Below are 22,540 nucleotides of genomic sequence, written 5' to 3'. Positions count from 1 at the left end.
AAGATTTTGGTGATTTTAATCGACCGTGTTGTTGTCGTTATTTCTTGGATATTAAGGCCACCCAAACCATTTAGGTCATGTAGTCTGATGGTCCCTTTTTTATTTCATAAATAACTCCTCCCAGCCTTACCATGCTACAGCACGGAAGCCTGAAATTCGGGTTATAACCCATGTCTTACTGCTGAGCTGCAGGGACTGGGAGTATGCTGAGGATGATGAGGTCTCTTGGTCCCTCACTGCTAGAAGCTGTGCTGCAGGGTTGGCTTGTGCTCGGCACAGGTCTGAGTTGCTTCAGCTCCCTCTTGCAGTAAAAAGGGAACGAAAGTATTATTGTGCACATGTGCAAGGACTGTGCAAATAAAAGCAGTCACTGCTGTTCTCCTTTTTGTTGAATCTGAAAGTAATTTTGAAAAATTTGTAGGTTCGAAGATGAAGACGCTTCAGAGACATAGGAGTGTATTCCAGCAAACTAAAATTCTTTTGTGGAAGAATGTACTTATCAAGTGGAGGATGAAGATGCAGAGCTTTCAGGTAAGCTAAAAAAAATAAGAAAGAAAAAAAATAACTACTGAAGAGTGGCCAATCTCTGCCTGCCCCTACACCTCAATTTCATTTTGTAAAGTAGAACATTAAAGTACGTTTGAAAAGCCCTGACCGGGAATGAACACTTTACAAGACTTTACTTTTTTAACATGTAATATTTCTGTCTCTTATGTGATGTAGGAGAGCACAGATGGGCTCTGTGAGCCGAGTAACTTGCTGAGGTGACGTGCAGAATGCAAAGACCTTGTTAATTAGTCAACATCTAAGAAACTGGTGTGACTGAGTGCCTCTTGTTTATATTTTAATCCCACAGAGAATATGCTCTTATACTGTTATATTAATAATTTTTAATTTAATAATATCAAATTCTCTCCCCCTTACCTAGGAGTGGATGCTGTCTCTGCTCTTTCTGCTGCTGATGTTCATAGTGTGCAACTTCATGATGAACATCCCCTACCCCGAAGTGCCTTACAGCTACCTCGGGCAGTTAGACGATCCTGCCTATGATGCCACTGGGGTCACAATCGCTTTTACACCCATCACTGTGACCACAAGTCAGATAATGAATAAAGTGGCCTTGAACTCTGTAATGATGGGTATGTTTTGCCTTTTAAATATTTAGCTTTGTCATTATTCAACCTATTAAACACTACATTTTAGTGGTTCTCCAGTATCTTTGGTCAGTAGAGAAAATTCACCCCAAACCCTCCATTCTCACAAATATTTCTTCTCTAGTATTTAAATTACTAGTGAGGTCAGCGTGTGCTTCTCAGCTGTAAAGCTCTGCCTTTGTAGAATGATACTATTAAGACACATTGGCTCATTCTTTTGAGGTTCACTTCCTCCCAGCTGGTAAAGTACGAAGTATTTAAAGGTGCTACCCTGCCCAGTGAGGAGAACTGGAAAGGAGGAATTGCAATGCTAAAAAAGCAGAATATATACCCCGTGCCTGTGCACACATTTACAGACCTACAGAAGCTCATTGCAATATTTTTCTTACAAATTACAGGTATAAAACTAGAGGCACTGGACAATGAGAAAGCCCTGGAGAAAGCCTGGATTTCGAATAATGAAATTATAGGGGTTGTATTTAAAGACAACTTCTCCTATCACCTCAGGTTTCCTACTGAGAATGTGATTATTCCAAATGACAACTTTGGACACATAGGTAATACAAAAGGAGAATTTATGGGTGGGTGATTGCCTGGCGTGGCATCACTTTGTTGGAATAATCTATATATAATTAATTTAATAAATTGTTAAATTTTTGTTTGCCAGTGGGCCACTGTTCAGTTGAAGAGTTTCCCACAGTGCATATGCATGCTTATCATCAGCTTTTGTAGTGAAAACCAGTTATGTTTCACTGCCCTTAACCTTTCATCCTTGCAGACAACTGTTACAACTTCTCGTGGCAGTACTGTTACAGCCCAAGGTATTGGTACAAAGGCTTCCTGTCCCTGCAGTCCAGCATCGATGCTGCTATTATAGAGGTAAATTGAATTTATGAACTGATGTAGGTGTCCTTTTATTTTAACCTTGGTCTGGGAAAGATGAATTGTTCTGTGACAATAGCAAGAGATGGGCTTGTCAGAAAATTCTGCAGAAAAGCAAGTATCTTAAAATACTCGGCTGTCTGAATATTATTGGCAGCAACGGTGAGAACTTGAATGCAATCGGCAGCTCCTGCAGAACATGACGGCTTTCAATTTGATTTTGAAGATTTGTACTAACTTTTGTTTCTCTTCAAAATGGTGATTTCTCTTAAAGGCTGGGAACCAAGTCTAATACCACTGTTTGATATAGAGTATTTCTCAGATTCCAAGGAAAAGGCAGTTCTCGCAGGAGACTGCGGTGGTATGAATATCTGCTGGGTGACTTGGTTTCAAAGTAGGCATGTCTGTCATTTCTTGTCCTTCCTTTCCAAATTGTTCCTCAAAAATATAGCAGGGTAGGGGTCATTCCAGCCGGCTGTGCCCCTCCAGCTGTCCAGGCTGCTTTCATCCCCTGGGAGAGAGACAGGACCTTGGGGAGCGTGAGTCATTTGTGTGTCTGGACCCTTACCTCTGGGTGAGCTGAAGGGTTTATCTCTCAATAGACAAGGGAGGGAGTCTGGCTGAGGTGCAGACACACAAGGGAGTCAGATGAGCCTTTCCCATAGGGCTTTATTGCATTACTTCTTGCTGTTTTCTATAAAGCTGCATTAAAAAGTAAATCTAGGGATGATGAATCAGAAGGTTCCTTATATAAATACATCTCACTGTAGAAAATAAACTAAATACTGAGATGTTGACCTTGAATTCCTTTAGGTGGTGGCAAATCATTCTGTTTGGGAAGAAATGAGATCAATTGCTGGTGTCCGCATGAAGTCCCGGAGTGTCATCTCCTCAATTACATTAGAGTACAGTTATTTCATGATTACTACCGTGATGTGTTTCTCTCCATTCATGTATTTCTTATCGATGAATGTTGTAAAAGAAAAGAAGAAGCTCAAAGTATCGATGAAGACGATGGGGCTGCAGGATATTGCATTTTGGTGAGTTGTTTTTTAATTGAAGTATCTGTTTGCAAAAAATCAGTATACTCCTGGGCACTTGCACAGTCAGTTAGTAAGTTAAATGAGTTCATAAGTTTCTCCGGTACTTTAAGGACAAACAAGAAGGGTTGAGCATGGCAGCTGTGCATTCTTCTTCCTTGGGTATTTCCTTCTAAGGTGGGTCACGCTCTCTGTTCTGCAGAGGACGTGAATGAGTTGACCCTTGGAAATACTTAATATTTTAATTTAAAATGGTTCTGCCGTGCAGATGAAGTTTTAACAACAGTTCTTAATTAGATGAAAGTGTAATGCCACCTTTCCTTCTTCAGGCTCTCCTGGAGTCTGCTGTATGCTGTGTACGTGATGGTCCTCTCCTGCCTGCTGACAGCTCTCGGGGTGCAGGGTGCTTTCTACCTCAGCAGCTTCCCTGCAATCTTACTGCTGTTTTTCCTGTATGGCCTAGCATGTGTAAGTCAGGTTTCAAAGCCAAATTTTCTCACCATATGATTTATTACTATGTTGATGAGCCTAAGCATTACTCCAGAGCCTTTTGCACAGTGCTCAGGACTGTATCCTTTGCCTGGTCATACTAATTGAAATAGCTGAGTGGACTCTCTGACTCGGCAGCAGTGATTTGAATTGCAGCCTGAAGGTCTGACGGGCAGTAGGTTGGCTACCAAAGACCTGATTTGAAACTCAGATCAACCCACTAAGAAGGACTTCAGTGTATTTTATTACACGGACTCAGCTCACCAGAGATCTGTTTGCCTGGCAAATGGAAATGTTACTGTTAAAGATATTTATTTCCTTCAGTGACTGAAGGAAGCTCCTGTTCTTGCAGATCCACCTGGTTTTCTTGCTCTGCTCCCTCTTACGGACCTCCAAACTTGCCAGCTCCATGGGGTTCCTCATCACCTTTCTCTTCGGATGCCTGAGCCTGACGGTGCTGATAGAAAATCTTCCAGAGCCGTTGAAGTGGTTTCTTGGTCTCTTCTGTCCTTTTGCATTTAATGCTGGCATTGCAAAGGTATGGGGCATCATCTCTGCAGCTGAACCTTCCCAGTCGCTTGGTGTCTGGGGCCCTCTCGGGGGGGACAGAGTACATTTTGTCACAGACAGTGGCAATAAAAGACCCTACTGTACTTTGCTGATAGAGAACGGCGTAGGAAGTCATAGTCCTCATTTCAAAAGACCAGCTTTTCCACATCTGTAAAATCTTGTCATTCATATCCACATCCTGTTTTGAAACCTCAGTGCAAGCTGAGCTGCCGTTGGGCAGCAAAGAGGGGCTCCAATGCCCCCGTCCCATTCCCCCATTTAAAGAGCCGATGAATGCAAATAAAACCACAGCCCTTGCCACAAATAATCTGCTGTTGTGCACTTCTGTAGTGTCCACATGAACCCGAGGAAGCCCCGGTGAGCCCATCGCCGCACACAACGGCACCATTATCTGCCGGGGCCGGACCCCAGGCAGACGGGAGCTGACTTGGGGACATCAGCGCTTCGCTGCCCGGTCACTCCCCTCTTGCTGCGGCAGCTCTTCCTGGCAACAGAAACTGTGCAAATACAATTTGAGTTTTCTGCTGCGGCCATCCTTCTTCCATCCCCGCTTTGGATAATTCTGTGCGGTTTCCCACTTTTCCATCAATCATATCTCCATAGCTCTGAGCGATGCTTTATAGCTCCAGTTATTTAATATTTGATTTCCTGATATATAAAAAAATCTGCCTGGCAGAGGAGATTTCTGCACCAGCAGAAAAAGAAACTGAGTTTACTGCTGATTTACCATATGGTTAAATCCATCACTACATAAAATTATACTGTCTTTGTCGTGACTCTGTCACATCGAGGGTGCCATTATCGTGTTTCTTGAATGATTTTCTATAGAACTCTGATTTTTTTTTTTCTTCTGCTTCTGGATTGTTCCGGAAAATTCTCAATGAAAACATAAGATCTCTGTGTGGAGTAAATTTATTTCCCTTCCTCACTCAAAAGAAAGGAAGAAAAATTGGTCAGTACTGCAGATAATTTCTGGGTTAACAAGTCAATCGCATCCATGGTTTGATGGCGTGTGCATAGTCTTCCGACCTTCTTCTTTGTCCTTTGTTTCAGATTTTCCACTTAGAAAAATATGGAATGGGTTTCTCTTTTTCTAACCTTATGGAGGAATCATACTTTTTATTTTCAACTTACACTTTGCTGGTCTTTGACTCAGTCTTGTACCTGCTGTTAGCTACGTATTTTGACAAAATTCTGCCAGGTAGGTATGAATTATGCTTACAGTCGTGCTTTCTTTTTTTTATACTTTTGATTTATACGGATGGCATGTAATAGCTCTTCAAGGAAATGATGGGCTGCTCCATTCTCTGAGTCAATCAAAATAGGTTTTGGACTAAAAAAATATATCATATTGCTGAGTGACTTTTCTGCCCCTGGCACACACTGGTAATTCCCAAATCAAAGAAAACAAAGTATTTAGTGTTTTTTCTTTCTAATTATACTGCTGTTGAACTGTTCGTGAGAGAATAGTGTAATAATGTGTGGGACAATGTTTTAATTCATTAAGTAAAATATTGAATTCATTAGCTACAGCCCCGACACGAACCTTCTTGTCTCGTCTATCCCAGCTTCAAACTTCTTTTTTTTAACTGGACAAAGTACCAATTTTGAGGCAGCCAAATACTTATTAGAACCTCCTAAATGTTTAGTCTAGGATGATGTCTCGGTTGGGGTTTTATTTAATGACAGGTCACCTTTGCTTTCCTGTCAGGCAAATATGGCATCCCAGAACCCCCTTTTTTCTGCCTGAAGCCCTCGTACTGGGTGCGGAGCAGGAGAGGCTCCACCAGGGAGATGCCCAGGACTTCAGCGAGCCCTGAGGAGCTCCTCGGTGATGACATAGAGCCGGTGCCCCCCGAATTCATGGGGAAGGAGGCCATCAGGTTAGGAGAGAAGGAATTGCTATTCATGCTTTTTGAGTTGGGTAGCTTGGGTTGAATGTTCCCACAGACCACCGCTTCTGCCCTCGGTTTTGTTTTGACTTATCCAGGCAGTTTTCATGTTCATGAGGCTCTTACAAAACACTTCACTTCACAGAGAAAAATTAGAGATAAATGCAGATGAGATAAATAGATAAATCAGGCTGGTCACTAATGGTGAAATTCAGATAAATTCAGATTAACAAAAAACAGGGGTTTTTTTGCTGTGGACTTTGTTAAAAGTCCATTAGGGAGAACAAGGAGAATGCAGACAGCAGCCCATTGTAAAACAGCCATCTATTGCAACGGGTTTGACCTTGTCTTTGCAAGGCTTAGTGCTCCAGTATTGCGTGCCAGGTAGTGACATTCACGCCTGTGTACAGAGCATGCCAAACCCTGCTGAATCCAGGGTTGCTTCCCAGTACCTCTTACTTTTCATGCCATTTCTGTCATTTTAAATTAAGGCCCATAAGAATGAAAAAGGGCACCAGGGAAATCTATTTACAGAAATCCAGAAATAATGTCCTCCTTACCTTCCTTTTAGACTCAACAATATTAAAAAAGCATATAAAAAGAAGGACAAGAAGACAGAAGCTTTAAGAGGTATGACAGCTTGATATTGATTCCCGTTAAAGATGAGGAAGAACAGTTGCGGAAGCATTTCAGTCAGTCAAAGAAATAAAACAACACTTGTATCTCTTGAAAATTTATGTAAAATATTAATTGATGCAACTGATTACTATTTTGTTCAGTTTTTCCTGATGTTCCATTTTTAATAAAACTAAAGAGAGGAAAGGTTTTTTTTCTGTTGTTATGTCTTTTCTGCTAAATACAGAGCACCTTCTTATGCCTTTAGTTAAAGATTTGCAGAACTTGGACCCACATTGTTTGATGCGCTTTTTGCTAATTATTGCTACTTAGTTCTTATACTTCTTGACTTGTCTTGCCTTTGACAATGAGTAGAGGCAAGTCAAATCTCATTTCTTTCCAAACTTGATGTTGGTTTTGTTCTAGGTTTGTCTTTAAATATTTACGAGGGTCAGATCACTGCCTTACTCGGCCACAGTGGGGCTGGAAAGACAACACTGTTAAACGTACTCAGTGGACTCACTTTGCCTTCTGAAGGTAGGATGGCCAGTGGTGGGACAGGGTGGGCTTGATTCAAAAGCCGTAAAGACCAGTTCATTCCACCTCATCACGTTCTGTACATTCCTGTAAACAGGCTCTGCAACCATATACAACTGCAAGCTCTCTGAAATAGGAGGTACGGAAGACATTAGAGAGATGATTGGCATTTGCCCACAATTCAGCATACAGTTTGAAGTCTTAACAGTGAAACAAAACTTGAAAACTTTTGCAGAAATCAAGGGCATCGAGTCCAAAGAGGTAGAGCAAGAGGTAAGTGTGTGTTCCCCTGAAACGCATCACTGCGCAGCAACGTGAGGCTGTAGGCAAAGCCCATGTTTTAGTAAAGGCTCCTTTTGCACGGGGAAGCTCAAAGGGTCCACCTGGCTGTGTCTTCTGAAAACTGAAGCTGGTGTCGAGCTTTGACCAGGTTAGTAGGCAAGTTTGTGGGCTTGATACAATCACAGCGATTCCTCTCTCAACCCAAGGAGATAAGGGGATGTAGCAGCCCCTGGCGTGGTTGATCCTGCTGGTAGTGGTAGACCTTGGTACATGCTCTTTCTTAGAAACTGTGCCTTCAGTCCTAGCCAGATCTCCTTCATGGCTAATAAAGGATGGAAGGACAACTGGTGCTGAGAATGGACATCCTTGTGCTGTTCTAGGTGCAAAACATTTTGGAACTGCTGGATATCAGTAACGTTCAAGACACTCGAGCTGAGAAACTGAGTGGTGGGCAAAAACGGAAGTTATCCATTGGAATAGCCATGCTTGGAAACCCCCAGGTAAAGCAGCAGAGACACGGCCCCATAACATAGGGAATATTCAGGTCCAACATAACTAAAACCTTACGTATGTACTTGGCTACAAGTTCGTGCATGATTTCAGACCTCTTTAAAGCGCTCATAATTATTAAAATTAATAAATTTAATAATTTCATTTTGTTAAATTCATAATCCATCTTGCCAGTCCAGTTTTAAAGCAGAGAGATAGTTCCCTGACCTCTGCACAGCTCCCAAAACAGCTGCCCTTGCATAAAAGGCAGCCTGGGTCTCTTGCCTTCAGGACCTGAGGCTTTCAGAGGAACACCAAACCCAAAAGACATGTGATTGCTCCGGCAATGAGGAATGTCTGATTTCATCCTTTCTGCAGGTTTTGCTCCTGGATGAGCCGACGGCTGGGCTGGATCCTCTTTCCAGGCACCAGGTGTGGAGCCTCCTCAAGGAGCACAGAGCTGGACGGGTGATCCTGTTCAGTACCCAGTTCATGGACGAGGCTGATGTCCTCGCAGGTAAGCACGGGCTCAGCCAGTAGCATCTCTGCAGAGTAACCCTGGAACAGAAAGCCCACGTGAGGTTCAGTTGCAAAAAAGGTTTTGAATGACTGCTCTATGGTATAAATTCCTTTGGCTTTTTCTTTCTTTAGACCGCAAGGCTTTTATCTCGCACGGGAAGCTGAAGTGCATTGGTTCTTCTCTGTTCTTGAAGAAAAAATGGGGGATTGGCTATCATTTAAGGTACCTACTTCAGCCCCAACAACCGATATCTGGGAACATGCATGTACAAGTAGCCACCAGAATGACTGTAAGGGGAAAACTGTAAAGCAGATGTCATCAAAACAAGAAAATTAACTGAATTAATATTCAGTTAAGTTAACTGAAGCGGCACTTTACTCCAGAGTAAGGAATGAATGAAGTATGCTGGAGTTTTCTTTTTATGCATCTTAGCAAACACAATGGTGGTGGGTGGTTGTTTGTTTTTTGTTTGTTTGTGGTTTTTTTAAAGCTAAGCATCTGGGTTTTTTCAACTGAACAGGATCCATGTCAGTGAGTCTTGTGACTTAGAGAACGTGACATCTCTGGTTAAACAGTACATCCCCAATGTCATACTCTCCGGGCACAGTCAATATGAGCTGAGATATAAGCTGCCACTAGAAAACGTGAATAAATTCCCAGGTAATGTATATTAAAATAACTGAGAATTGTCCATAGATTAAAAAAAATAATCACAAATGTGGGGAAAGAGGAATGAAGAGGGAGATTTTCTACAGTAGTCAGGTAAGGATTCTAGGACTGCTACATTTTGTTCCCCCCCCCCCCCAACTTTAGCATCCATGCATTTAAGATCAAAATGTACAACAAATGCTTTTCTACTGTTTGGAATGAAAAACCTAGCAGGGTAAACTGGGCTACATGTGGGCTACCCTTTGCATCCTGGCAGCTCACAGCTTTATCATTTTCCCTGTGACTGGAGACGCTCCAGTCAGGTTGACTCAGCTGAACCAAAGTCTGGTCTGGAGATACCTGCTTCTGTTTGAAACCTTGAAGGCACTTGTATTATCTCTGTCCTGCAGATCTGTTCAGCGGCCTCGACAGCTGCTCTGACCAGGGAATTATCAATTACGGAGTTAGCATGACAACCCTGGAGGATGTCTTCCTGAGACTGGAGGAAGAAGCCACAGTGGATCAAGAAGGTACAATTGCGGCTGCAAATATACAATCCATAGTGGAAGAGTACAGCTACTTTGCAATAACCCTTGGGCATGCCTCCAACGGCTGATTACAAGGTGGCTCTTAATTTTTCACACATTACAACATAGAAACTGGTCTCAGGCATAAATGTGCATGTGGAAAACTCTCTGCAGATGAGCATGTCCTTGGGGAGGAGTGGGCAGAAGCAGGACCACGGTGCCCTGACGAGACGGAGCCGGGCTCCCTGCTGCTCTCGGACACCGGGAAGGCGGCAGTCAGCGGCTTGGCTCTCTGGAGGCAGCAGGTCTCTGCCATTGCACGGGTGCACTTCTTAAAGCTTAAGAGTTCAGTGAAAAACCTGCGGTCAATGTGAGTACCAAAGTGATTCTCTTTTGCAGATCTGGAACTGGCCACAGTCACAGCAGGGGGGACAATTTTCACACCCTGTTTCAGAGAGCATTTGGGTTAATTGATATCAGGTCTTGGCTATGAATGAGCTTGGTAATCTGCACTCAGAGGAGAGGATAGCTTCTCCCTTTCCCGTGCCAGTAATATAAAATCTCCCTTTTGTGCATTTTCATTTCTATACTGAGTGATTTATGCAAGGGAAACCCAGTTTCTTTCTGAAGAAAAGAATCATTTAGAAACACTTTTATTTCAGATGGAGGAGGAAGTTTTAAAATAAACTAGTGTGTACGGAGAGAGGAGGGAAAAGTACTGCTTTCAGACTTCCTTTTTAATTTTTTTTAAACTTCTCTCATGTTGCCAGTGTCTGAACTCATTTGGCCCCGTTGGTCTTCAATCTGGCGTGCTGGCGTTTCCTGGTGGGGGACAAGAAACAGAAGGGAGGTGCTGATTTATGAAAAATTTGTATCTTAAGGAAGTCTGAAAGGCTTTTCATGGCCCTAAAAAGTTGAGCACTCCAGATCTGAGGTCCTCTCCCTGCTAAATTTTGAGAGCCTTTGTGAATGGTCAAGGTTTGAGACTTTTGAAAAAAAAAAATTGCCAAAGATTTTTAACAGAAAAAGCATTGGGTAACCTGAATATAGCATACCATTCCCAACTAGCAAATGCGTTCTGCTGAATATCTGTTTTTGGAGTGTTTATTCATCTCTTTCTTAAGGTAGTTTGCTGCTCTATGTGGTTTTTCTGCTTCCTCTGGTTTTGCAACTGTCCCTGGTTGCTGCCTGGCAGAGTGTGAGTGCTTGGGAGCTCTCGTCTGCACGGTACTTCGTGCCCCTGGGGAAGAGGGCTCACTCGGAGATGACCAGCCTCCTGGTCCACAACACCACGGGTGAGGGGAACGAGCCTTTCCTCATCCTTTCCTATTCCGGGGCTTCTTGCTGTTGCAAAGGAAAATAAGAGGAAAGAGCAGACAGTGGTAGGATGGAGGGGATCCAAGGGATGATGAAGGTTTTAGTGACAGAAGAGCACGGAAATTGTCATTTTTAAAGGGTTGTGAATGAAGCCTACTTTGGCTTCAGCAGCTGGTGAGCTCCTGATGCAATGATGTGAAAAGGGATATCGTAGCAGATGGGATTAGAAGGGACCCAGTTCTTTCCCTGCCCCAAATCCAGATCTCTATCCAAACAATTTCTGCATTTTCAGAGTGTGGGATCTTCAAACCAGGCACCATACTCCAGTAAGGGCTCACTAGTGCTGAGTCAAATTAACAGTCTACTTCAAGAGTTTTACCTTCAAACTTCCTATCAGTGGATGCTATTTTTTATGTTATTTTGCCAGAGTATGGTACTGTTGGCTTCATCAGACAGTCACCAAGGAAAATACATTTTGTAGCAACTAAGGAAAGGCAGAAAAAACAATGGCAATGCAAGATTCAGTCAATGAGACTGAAATCCATTAGCCTCACAGAAACGAATGTGCAATGATCCACCACATATGTGCTGTCTGATGTTCACAGCTATTAGACTTTCTGTGTTTTTGTTTGGTGGTCATGGATTTAAAAAAAAAAACAAACCATCAAAGACTCTCCTGTTGTTCAGTATTATGTTTTCTTGCTTTTGGCTTTCACTCCAGGTGCAGGCATTGAAGACTTTATCCACACACTCGAGAGCCAAGATCTCACAGTGGAAATAACAAGTGAGGAAAATATCACAGAGGAACTAAAACACAATGGGGCTATAAAAGTGTCTCGCAAAGGCCAGGTGAAGACTTTTGTTCTCTTCCTCCTGTTTCTTCCCAACAATTGGATAATTAAGCAAAATGCCTCCAGCAGCTTTACCTGTGGGATGGTCCTATTGAGTGGGGCCCACAGGTATAAAGATTTGGAAGTATTTTAACTGGTAAACTACATGCTAGAGGAGACTTTATCTCCCTCATCCTCCACCTCAAACTTTTCATTTTTATAGCACAGCTACATAGATTTCCAATACCTAGCAATTTGGTTTTTAGCAAACAAAGCATAGGCAAAATTAATTATTTCAGGCCTGGATTCTCCTGGCATGCCCTTTTTCTACTGCTTCCCTGCAGATGAGAAAAGCCAAGAGTTTTCATCTTGTTTTCTTGCTCTTTGAAGAGCTACAGGTTTACCGTGTTATGCCACGTGGAGGCCATCAACTGCTTTCCGGTGCTTGTGAATGTCATTAGCAACGCTCTGTTGAGAGCCCTCAATTGCACTGTGCACATTCGGATCTGGAGTCATCCATTTTTCTCTGTAAGTGTCAGATCCTGGCAGCCAGAAGGTGTCAGAAAATAGTTCTTAAATCTGCTTAAGGTCTCAGTAAGTCATCAGATTTTAATGGGAAGCCATGTGTGGCTATCTGTACCTGTAGACCCATCTTCCTCTGTGGTGGCTCTGGAACCGTCACGTTTGACTTCAGGAAAACTGAAGCTAATTTTTCCCTCGTGGGTCTCGAGGGCTACTGAACGGAGGGGGTAGCTGGGAAGGTTTCTTCAGGAGGTTCCTTATTCTCTATGTCGTGTTATTCAAGCTGTGGCCCATCAATTGACAGAAGAGATAGCCCACCACAAGTCTGGGATGGAGGAGTGGAACCTGCATCACCCATCTCTCCTCACCGGTGGCAAGCACTTTTCAGGGCTATGGTTTGGAGAAAACTTTGCTCCTGCCAGTATAAATCCCACTTTGTGTTCATACTACCCTGTACTTCATGAGGAATGTAGTGAGGTGAATTGTGGCATGTAACCATTACATTGCAGACGTTTTCCACAAATGCTTTGTTCTTCTATTTTCAGATAGATGACCCACAATTCTGGGATTATTTTGTTTCGCTTTACCTTGTTTACATGCTGTTGTTATTCCCTGGTTTTCCTCCTCACTTTGCAATGGGCTACATGCAGGATTACAAGGTAAATACCTTGAAATGGAGCAGGTTTGGGGTGGGCAGATGGGATTACAACTGCATTGCCACAGGATGTTTGAATACGATGGGCAGCTTGAGGTGTTTTTCTCTGTATTGCCATGAGCAGCTTTGCAGCCAGAACAAAACACTAAAAGACAAAAAAAGGTGGAATTTTATCCCAGTATCGCAATGGTAACAGCTTTTTGTTAGCTTTTTATTTCCTGGAGCCATTCCCATGGGTGCAGTTGGCAAACCAAGCACCAACAATAAACTGCCCTTTGCATTGTGCCTTCCCAGGTGGGAGCTCGTGACCAGCTGCGGATCTCGGGGCTTTTTCCCTCGGCGTACTGGTGCGGCCAGGCACTGGTGGACATCCCGCTGTGCTGGCTCCTTCTCTTCTCAATGTTCGGGCTTCAGTTCGCAATGAGCAACAAGATTTCTGGGAACATCGACAGCCTCTTCTTGCTGGTACACCCCATTGTGGTGATTGCTGGTTCACTAGGGAGGGACCGGGGTAATATTTTGAGCGTCTGTAGGAGTAGCTGAGACATCGTGGGTGCGGATGGTGCTGGCACACCTCTGGGTCCCCAGATGCTTCCTTGTTTCACCTCCTAGCATTTGGGTTTCCCCAGCTGGAAATAAAAGGCAATAAATCTTGCCTTAATATACTCCTTTACACTTAGCAGTAAAATTGTGGTAATTTTTGAATACCCTGATCTTAACATATGATTGTTTAAACTGAACCACAGTGCTCTATACAGGTTTTTTGTTGTTTAGATCACTCCATTTTCTCCAATGAAAGCCCTTCTTTTCTGTAGATCACGGGTACTTTTGGCTATGGAATTTCTATTGTTCTCTTCATCTACTTGATCTCCTTCATCTTTTGCAAAGGATGGAACTGTGATTTTTGGTCTTTTATCCTGATAGCGGTAAGCATATGGCTAAACAATGTGCTGTAGTGTTTGTAGAAATGTATTTTGAGATCTTAAGGATGAACTAGAGGTCAAAACCCAAGTATAGATGTAGAACATAAATACAGACATGTTGTTTTATAGCAGTCAATTCTATATTAAATTCGTGTCACCGTGTTCTGTTCCCACAATCCTGCTGTGGCACAGGGAAATGCTTGGATCCACCCTGAGCTGGTGCAGGAATGGAGGCAAAAAATTTATTTATTGCTCTGTTCAACACCTCACAACCAAGACAGGTAAGGTGTTGAGACATGAGCTATCAGGTTAGATGCAGATAGCCTGAGCCTGACCTGGAAGGACATGGGTTATTTGGCATGAACTGGGATGGGAAAACACAGGACGGGATCCCATGCTTTGTTCTTCTGCCCGAAGCAGCCCTGTGTCTGGGAAGAAGTTTCCCTGGCTGACACAAACCAGCAGCCTACCATCAAACAGAAACGGCTGAGGACCTCCTGAACCCTCACCATTCCTCATCTTCATATTTCTTGTCCATTTTTAGAAATTCAACAGGGAATTGAAAAGGTAGACCCCGACAATTTTTAAGACCAGTGAGGAGCATAATCCTTCCCATCAGCTAAGTTAACCTCTTCTTCTATTTTTAGGTATGCTTTGTTTCCTGTATTATCAGCAGAGTCATGGATTTCTTAATCGATACCAGAATCTCCCTCTACGTTGTGTCTCTCTTGATTCCTGTGTACCCACTGCTGGGTGTAACGATCAACTGCCAGCAGGTAAGCGGTGGCACTGGGTGAGGACAGGCACCCCACCGTAAAACACAACTATGTGTCCTTGTGAGCAAAGTCTGGTGGTAACTGCACGCTGCGTTCTGGGAAGGCTCATTAGTTTCCTCTTATGGGTGGGATTTTCCAAATGGCCAGAGTGCATCATCGTTAGACGACCATTTCAGACAAGATCTAATTTTTCCAGCTGTTCATTACGGCTAGGGGCTACTTCTCATGCAGTTGAGCTCTGACTGTAGATTAGGTAAGCACTCTCAATTCTTTCCATGCAGAGTCGAGCAACGTGGCTTGAACAATCATAAGAGAAAATTTGAAGTTGCACGTCTGACTTTGTATGGAAACCGACTGAGAATTAAGAATTCTCACAAGGTGATTTACTCCATGTCAGCTGAGAGTGGTCATGGAAAGTCAGCTAAGAATTTAAGAAAAACCCCCAGCTACGTGCAAGACCATTTATGAGCTATAAATGACTTAGGAGTGAAGTCCAAATAGAAGACACTCCTCCTCTGTCCTGGCCCACTCACTTCCACCTCTTCTCTGCTGAGACCCCAAAGGAGAGGAGATCAGATGTTTTCCTGTGGTAGGCCATTACCCCCAAAAGGAGAGTCTGATACATGTACTGAGTGCCGTGACATTTTCTGGTATAGGACTGGGATGCCCAAAGTCAAGCATCTGTATTTGTTCATCTGTATGGTGAATATTTTGGGTAAATCAGAAGCTTTTGTACAATTTCAACGTATTTGTTGTTTGCTTTAACCCTTCCAAAATTAGCCAGCATTATACTAAAGAATTACAGGTCTTCATGGTGTTTGTGTTTTGGTTTTTTGTTGTTGTTCTTACAGATTTTTATAGAAGACGTTGAGATTTTTGGTGTGATTCCAAGGAATGATGTACTAATAGCTGTCTTTGCAGTAAGAAAACATTTAAGATTACTTTTATTTAAGAATGTGTGTCTCCTAAACCCCATCCTCAATTATGAGGAAGCAGGCAAGAACCCTGAGCTCATTTCATGCAGAAGGAGGATCTCAGTGGGTCTGGATGACAGATTACCCCCCTGTGCAAAAATAACCTCGCTCCTTTCAAATGGAGAAGGGAAAAAGAAATAATCCCAGATCACTTAATGCTGCCCTGTTATTTTATGAATTGTGTTTTTCTTTTACCATTGGTATTTTCTGCTGTATTAGTAAGTGCTAGCAGAGTTCACAGCCTTCAGGATTACCCTGAGTTTAGATGTTAATGAACTTTATTTTCACATACCGTGTTTTTTGCCCACATAGTTTATAACACTACCACCATCTTCTCGGTTTCAGCCGTAGCAGGGTGGAAGGCAAGGCTGTTAATGTGGTAACCTCTTTTTTTCAGCCTTATATCCATTCTGTGGGTTTCGTTTTTCTTCTTCGATATTTGGAGATAAAATATGGAAGAGCAGTTCTGAGAAAGGACCCAATATTTAGGTTTGTATAAATACAAATGCACCACAGGCACATGTGAGCTCTAAACTCCTACCACGCTGCTTTTCCTTGAAGACAACATTTTGATCGGATATCATTGCTTTTGTGTCCCTATTTTTAAATATTTTTTTTTTTAATACTGGCGATTTTTTTATAACCAAAATAGCCCCTTAAATACTACAGTACTATGATAAAATAAAACAGCTCTCAATCTTGTTAGTACCTCCACATGGTGTTGCCTGTGCTGTGTGGATGTACCAGCTTCTTTCTGTGTTGTACAAAGAACCATTATAAATATTAAAAAAAAAAAAAAAAAAAAATAAAAACCCACAAGAAACATTGAACCAGAAGGACATACACTCTTGGTCTATCCAGAAATGCATTGATGGAGAACAAGGGTAAAGAACAAAATGCTAAGATGAATCTGGTGGGTTTGTAGGATTTCCCCAAGAGAAGAAGGCAGCCATCAGCACCCCCAGGAGCTCGAAGAGGAAGATGAAGATGTTAAAGCTGAAAGAGCAGCTGTGAGAAATGCCATAGCGGCTCCGAGTCAGGAGGAGGTACGACTAAGTGTTGTCCTCTCGTTTTATTTTATACCAGTAAGAAGCCCACAGGTAAAAAACAAACCGCCAAGTATCAATGAGTGCATGTCAGCGCTCTGGCTGTATTGTTCTCCCTGGGAAAATCAGACTCCCAAATGTACAGTGTGGGTCCCATCGGGATAGAGAAGAAAGATGTTAAGAGGAACGTGGTCAGTAAAGTGACTTGTTACACCTCATGTTCTCAGTGAGCTATAAAACACATTCAAAGATCTTTAGAAGGTTTTCTGCCTTTTTTAATGGAAGAATATTACTGAAGGATTAATGCTTTCCAATATAATAGACTAATCTTTCTTCTTCCTCCTTTCAGAGATCGGTCATTATTGTCAGCAATCTGTGCAAGGAATATAAAATAAAGCAAGCGGGTTCAGTTTTTAAGAAGAAGAATAAAATGGCCACCAAGAATGTTTCCTTCTGTGTTAAAAAAGGCGAGAACTGGAACTGATCTCCTAGACCTGTTTTGAACCCCTGGTCATAACCAGAGAGTTAATTCTCTGCAGATTCTCAGTTATCTGAGCAAGGACATAAAGGTCAAATCTATTTGCTCTGTGGTTAGAGGCGTGTTTGGTCTGTGGTTGATGTGTTAATGAACAACATGACATGGATGCATCCTATTAGTTACCTTTGACTCTCTGCTATCTAAAATATTGTATCCCCCTCTCTCCAGGATCCACTTCAGCAGTGGATTCTGAGTGACCTGGGAGCAATGCTCAGACTCGCAGCATCAGTTAGAGTTGAAACATTATGGGCGCTCAGAGCATATATTTGTACTGTTTACTTCAATATGACCTTTGATATTAGCATGCTCTCTTTTATATTTTTTCTTTTATGGGACTGTGTCTGATATATTTGTTGAATGGGGAGTATTACTAAGAAATTATATGTGTTGATTCCAGGAGAAGTATTAGGACTTCTGGGGCCCAACGGAGCTGGTAAGAGCACAGCTATCAAAATGATTACTGGAGAGACGACACTGACTGCTGGGCAGGTGAGGTGTCTGGGGAAAAGGGATAGATCCATGATAAAAGCACAAGTGCAAACGTTGTGCCTAGGCTGAGCTATAATTTTTCTCAAAGCATTATTGGCGATCAAGGTTTTAACTGAATGCATTGTGTTATTAAATTAAATAATCACAGAATCACTAAGGTTGGAAAAGACCTGTAAGATCATCAATGTATTAATAAAAAATATCGTGAGCTACTTCTAACTTTGACAAGAAGTTGCATCTACCCTAATTGGCCATGTTTGTATTTACAAACCATGTAAATGAGGGTTGCAAAATCACTCCCTTGCTCTTTGGGTTTCCTCACCTAAATCCCAATGAAGCCCACAGTCTTCCTCTGAACCGTACCCTTGTACCTGGGCAAGGCTATGTGAGAGCGAAATGATCAGCCTGGTTGTGCAGGTGCTGATGAAGAGGGGCGATGGAGCAACCTCCCACCTCCAGGACCACGCGCCCGCCTTCCTGGGGTACTGCCCGCAGGAGGACCCGCTCTGGCCGGACCTCACCGTGCACGAGCACCTGCGGGTCTATGCGGCCGTGAAGGGGGTGTGCAAGGAGGATAAGGCTGCTGCTGTCAACCGGTACGGATGGAGGCTGTTTCCAGGGGTTGGTCAATGTTTTATCCCCTAGTCCTAGGGCATGGGGAGGGGACCAGAAGGTCAAAATTCACGGTGAGCCAGAGGCAACCTTGAAAGAAACTCAGGAAATGGAGCTGCAAAAGTGATTTTGTGCTAAATGCTGTGATTAAGTGAGTGGGTTAAGAAAATCTCCAATTTGCCTGAGTCCATTTAGTGGGGATAAATTTACCACTAATGTCCTTTTAAGTATGTTATCTTTAGGAAGCATTTCTAAAATCTCTGATGTTATAGTTTGGCACTACGAGAAAGGGTGCTTATGTACTGCCTGCTCAGCTGACACTGGCAAGGTGGAATGGATTTATAATGCTGTTGACACTAATGATGGGTTTAGAAAAGAGCTTATGGCTTATTCAGTACACTTTGCTTCAAATATTCACTTACATTTTAATAACACAATAAATGTTTAATGAAAACAAGCAGGAGTCAAGAGCAAGGGGAAAAAAGTTCCTTTTTCTTGTAATTTTGGGAATCCTTGATGAGAGTATTGAGTTGGGAATAACAAAAATGTTCTTTTTTTGCTTGTTCCCTTTCCACACAGAGTAGTGAATGCTCTGCAGCTTCAAGACTATTTAAAAAAAAGACCCAGAAAATTGTCTACTGGGATAACCAGAAAGGTGTGTTTTGTTTTACCTATAATGAGCACTGCAATGCCCATAGCACAAATCAAAAATCCCCTCGGTAAGCAGAGGGACCTACCTGTGCTCTGAGCTAGCCGGGAGAGCATCGTGTTGTCTCCCATGGTGGGGTGATGGAAATTAGCCTTTTCCAAACCCATATTTCCTATAAATCAGAACCTTGATTCCCATAAATGAAGCAACTCTGTCTGCAGCATTTTGTAGACAGAGTGCCAGGGACTGCAAAAGATTTGACTCAAACCCCTGTCCCTGTTGTAGCTGTGCTTTGCAGTATGCATGCTGGGCAATCCTGTGGTCCTGCTCCTGGACGAGCCGACAACTGGCATGGACCCCAACGGGCAGCGCTGTGTCTGGTGAGTAGGACCTCAGGCATTGTGCCACCACGGTGGTAAAGGGGTTGGAAGCCAAGAGTAGATGCCTAAGGTTAGGTAAAGAGTGTTTTACCCCATCTGCGGTTAGGGCTGCTCATCACGTGCCAATGGTTTTATTGGAAACTCTATTTTCCTGGTTGTCTCTAGCTAAAGCATGAGCAAGGAGAGAGAAAAACATTGTGCCTTCATCCTTGTTGCAAACTTTAGGACAGTCAGATTTGGAAGAATTCATAAAGGCACCTGAGTCAAAAATATTTTTTTGTCAGTTATTTCGAAGTGCGACCATGTGCACATCAGTCTAAAGTTGCTGTATGTAAAGTTTTTACACTTGTTTTAGGGGAGAGGCACTTGGAGGGGCAAAGGTATAAGAAAAAGTGTCTGATATTCTTAGAGAGTGTTAGCTTTGGTTTTGGTTCCCCCCCCCCCCTCTGGTCCTCAGGAAAATGATTCGTGCTGCCCTGAAAACCAAGGAGACAGGAGCCATCCTGACGACGCACTACATGGAGGAGGCAGAGGCTGTGTGCGACCGCGTGGCCATCATGGTGTCCGGACAGCTACGGTGGGCAGCAGCACGACCGGCACGCGGCCGAGCTGCGAAATGGTCCATGCAGCGCCAGGGCTTCTCCTCCAGCCTCACCTACCTGAGCCCACCACCGCGGGCTTTATGAAGTGCTCCCCGTGATTTCACCAGCAGAACAATTTGGGAAGGAGCAGATGGTGGGGCACCAATGGTTTCACACTGCCATCTCTTTTTTTATCTCCCTTCCCTGCAGGTGCATTGGCTCCATTCAGTACCTGAAAAACAAGTTTGGCAAAGGCTATCTACTGGAAATTAAGGTCAAGGATCCAGAGCGCACTGATCTTCTCCACGCTGAGATTCTGAGGATTTTCCCAAGTGCAGCCCGTCAGGAGCGGTAACTATAAAATATGGGATGAACGGTGGTTTCAACACTACCGCATCCCTAAAGATGTGCCCAGTGTGATGGCCAGACACAGGATCTCAGTTGGAAAGGGATGAACAGCTCAGAGTCCCTGTACAGGCATCTGATTTAATGATGTCACAGAATCATTAAGGTTGAAAAAGACCTGTAAGATCATCAAGTCCAGCCATCAACCCAACCCCACCATGCCCACTAACTCATGTCCTGAAGTGCCACGTCCACACGTTCCTTGAACACCTCCAGTGATGGTGACTCCACCACCTCCCTGGGCAGCCTCTTCCAATGCTTCACCACTCTCTCGGGAAAGAAATTTCTCCTAATATCCAGCCTAAACCTCCCCTGGCGCAACTTCAGGCCATTTCATCTTGTCCTATCACTGCTAAGCAGAGCAGCATAATAGGTTTATCAAGATATAAAACAATCCCCCCCAAAATATACAGATCCTGATACATACCCTGCCAGCAGAAGTACCAAAAGTTTAAAATGAGAGAAGAGAGATTAAAAGAGGATGCATTTTCCTGGCAGCCCTCCATATGTGCATATAAACCTCTCGTAACCAGCGCACTGATATTTAAACTAATTAGCACTAGGAAAGCCATGGGACTATGCTTTTCTCGCAGCCTATTCACATGGACAGAAGGACTAAAAAACGACTCCGACTACATACAGCGTATCAGATGTCACCACATCCAACCCTGCTGTGATCCCTGCAGCAAAACATCCATACATCCAGCTCATAGCATGACATAAAGTTTTGATCCCAGAACCTCAGTACAGAGCAAGAATCACCTTTTCTTCTTTTTCTTCAAGGTTCCCCTTTTTGCTAGTCTACAAGGTCCCAATGGAAGACGCGCTGCCCCTGTCTCAGTCTTTCTCCAAGCTAGAGGAAGGTAAGAGCAAAACAAGATGACTTTTTGAAAAGGTGGAACACAGCCTGCTAACTTTCGACTCTCTTTCCATTTCTCCACAGCCAAACGGAATTTCAACCTCAAGGAGTACAGCTTCTCTTTGAATACTTTGGCTCAGGCAGGTGATTTCAAGGCTAGACATGCTGTGAAGGCATAAGCAGCAACAAAAGCCGCAGCGAGACCTGGGCCAGTGCAGTGGCAGAAGGCTGCTCCACCAAAAAAATGTCTGGGGGTGGCAGGCGAGGGGTCTTCAACTGGGAAAGTGATGAAGAATCATTTGGTTTTTTTCACTGCTGGGATTTAGCATGGTGGGAGCAAGCCTAGGCGAAGTGTTGCTGCCTGACTCCACTCACCTGAGACAGGCACACAGCACATCCAAGGGATGGACACCCTTGGTGGATGCCCATGCCCAGCCTCTATGGTTGCTCCTGAAGCAGAGGGTTATTGCTGCTTGTACAAGGCTTGTGGCAAAGATGAGGAATGTTTATGTCAATCCATTGGTGGGTAAAACGTACTCTATGGATATACCTATGGCAGCCAGTGCCTCTCAGCAGGTTATACCAGAAAGCACAGAAGTCTCAGCTACTGCGTATGTGCTCCCCACATAAAGCTACTTCACACACCTCTCATAGGGGTTGCAGAACTGTGCCTCCTGTAAAGGAACATCACAGTGTCTAGTGAAAGTCAGAGAAATAATCAGAGTTCTATCTTGCCCATTTCAGGTGTTTTTGGAACTCTCCCGAGAGCAGGAAAAGGATAATTTTGATCTGACTTTGGATGGGACTTTTGAATGGAAACAACTTCAGCGGGAGGACTTTTAAAGATCTACGATGCTCATGTACATGTTACTCAGTTAACCTAACTGATGTGATACTGCACATACTTACTATCATTATCGGCGTACCACGAAGAGGAGGAAGAGGCTCTGCCTTTCCAGTGATCGTCAGCTGAGGGCTCCTCTCAGATGCAGATGACATCTCACCTGGACTCTGCAGGTGTCTACACCGAGCACTACCCCAAGCTGCATTTCCAATGGCTGGTTGATGAAATAGTGCCTGCACTGGTGAGAGCTCTTGTCAAGCAGAGCAGCATGCAGCAAAGGGACAGAAAGGTTTGCAGAAAGAAGGGTCATAACTCATCTCTGGGGATCGAGGCTCTACTTTGCTCGGTGGGTCTGGGTGCATCAGGGAATCTGGACGCGCTGCCAACCTTCTGGGCTCCTCTCCACCGAAGTGTGGGACTATTTGTCTGCGACGTGTTTAAATACATCTTGCTGAAATTTGCACTCCATTGTTACACCCTTTCAATAAACGTCTC

General features: G+C 43.5%; 1 protein-coding gene across 1 annotated transcript; it reads left to right on the top strand.

The window, feature by feature from the left end:
• The first annotated feature begins 429 nt into the window (after positions 1–429).
• On the top strand, positions 430–22,044 carry LOC104253474 (ATP-binding cassette sub-family A member 10). The gene is made up of 38 exons (XM_009806945.2): positions 430–531; positions 929–1,139; positions 1,553–1,711; positions 1,933–2,033; positions 2,850–3,076; positions 3,406–3,544; positions 3,918–4,103; positions 5,189–5,336; positions 5,847–6,018; positions 6,599–6,657; positions 7,069–7,179; positions 7,277–7,452; positions 7,842–7,961; positions 8,329–8,467; positions 8,602–8,692; positions 8,991–9,130; positions 9,529–9,648; positions 9,820–10,015; positions 10,774–10,940; positions 11,684–11,811; positions 12,183–12,320; positions 12,860–12,973; positions 13,264–13,434; positions 13,785–13,895; positions 14,540–14,668; positions 15,520–15,588; positions 16,040–16,131; positions 16,568–16,688; positions 17,038–17,155; positions 17,624–17,715; positions 18,133–18,311; positions 18,907–18,982; positions 19,262–19,356; positions 19,814–19,933; positions 20,148–20,288; positions 21,126–21,205; positions 21,286–21,341; positions 21,946–22,044. The coding sequence occupies exons 1-38, from the start codon at positions 430–432 to the stop codon at positions 22,042–22,044; spliced, it is 4,893 nt and encodes a 1,630-aa protein (XP_009805247.2).
• The last annotated feature ends 496 nt before the right edge of the window (positions 22,045–22,540 follow it).

The sequence above is a fragment of the Gavia stellata genome, chromosome 22 (assembly GCF_030936135.1).
Source record: "Gavia stellata isolate bGavSte3 chromosome 22, bGavSte3.hap2, whole genome shotgun sequence".
Classification (NCBI taxonomy): domain Eukaryota; kingdom Metazoa; phylum Chordata; class Aves; order Gaviiformes; family Gaviidae; genus Gavia; species Gavia stellata.
This window is presented reverse-complemented; position numbering and strand designations above follow the sequence as displayed.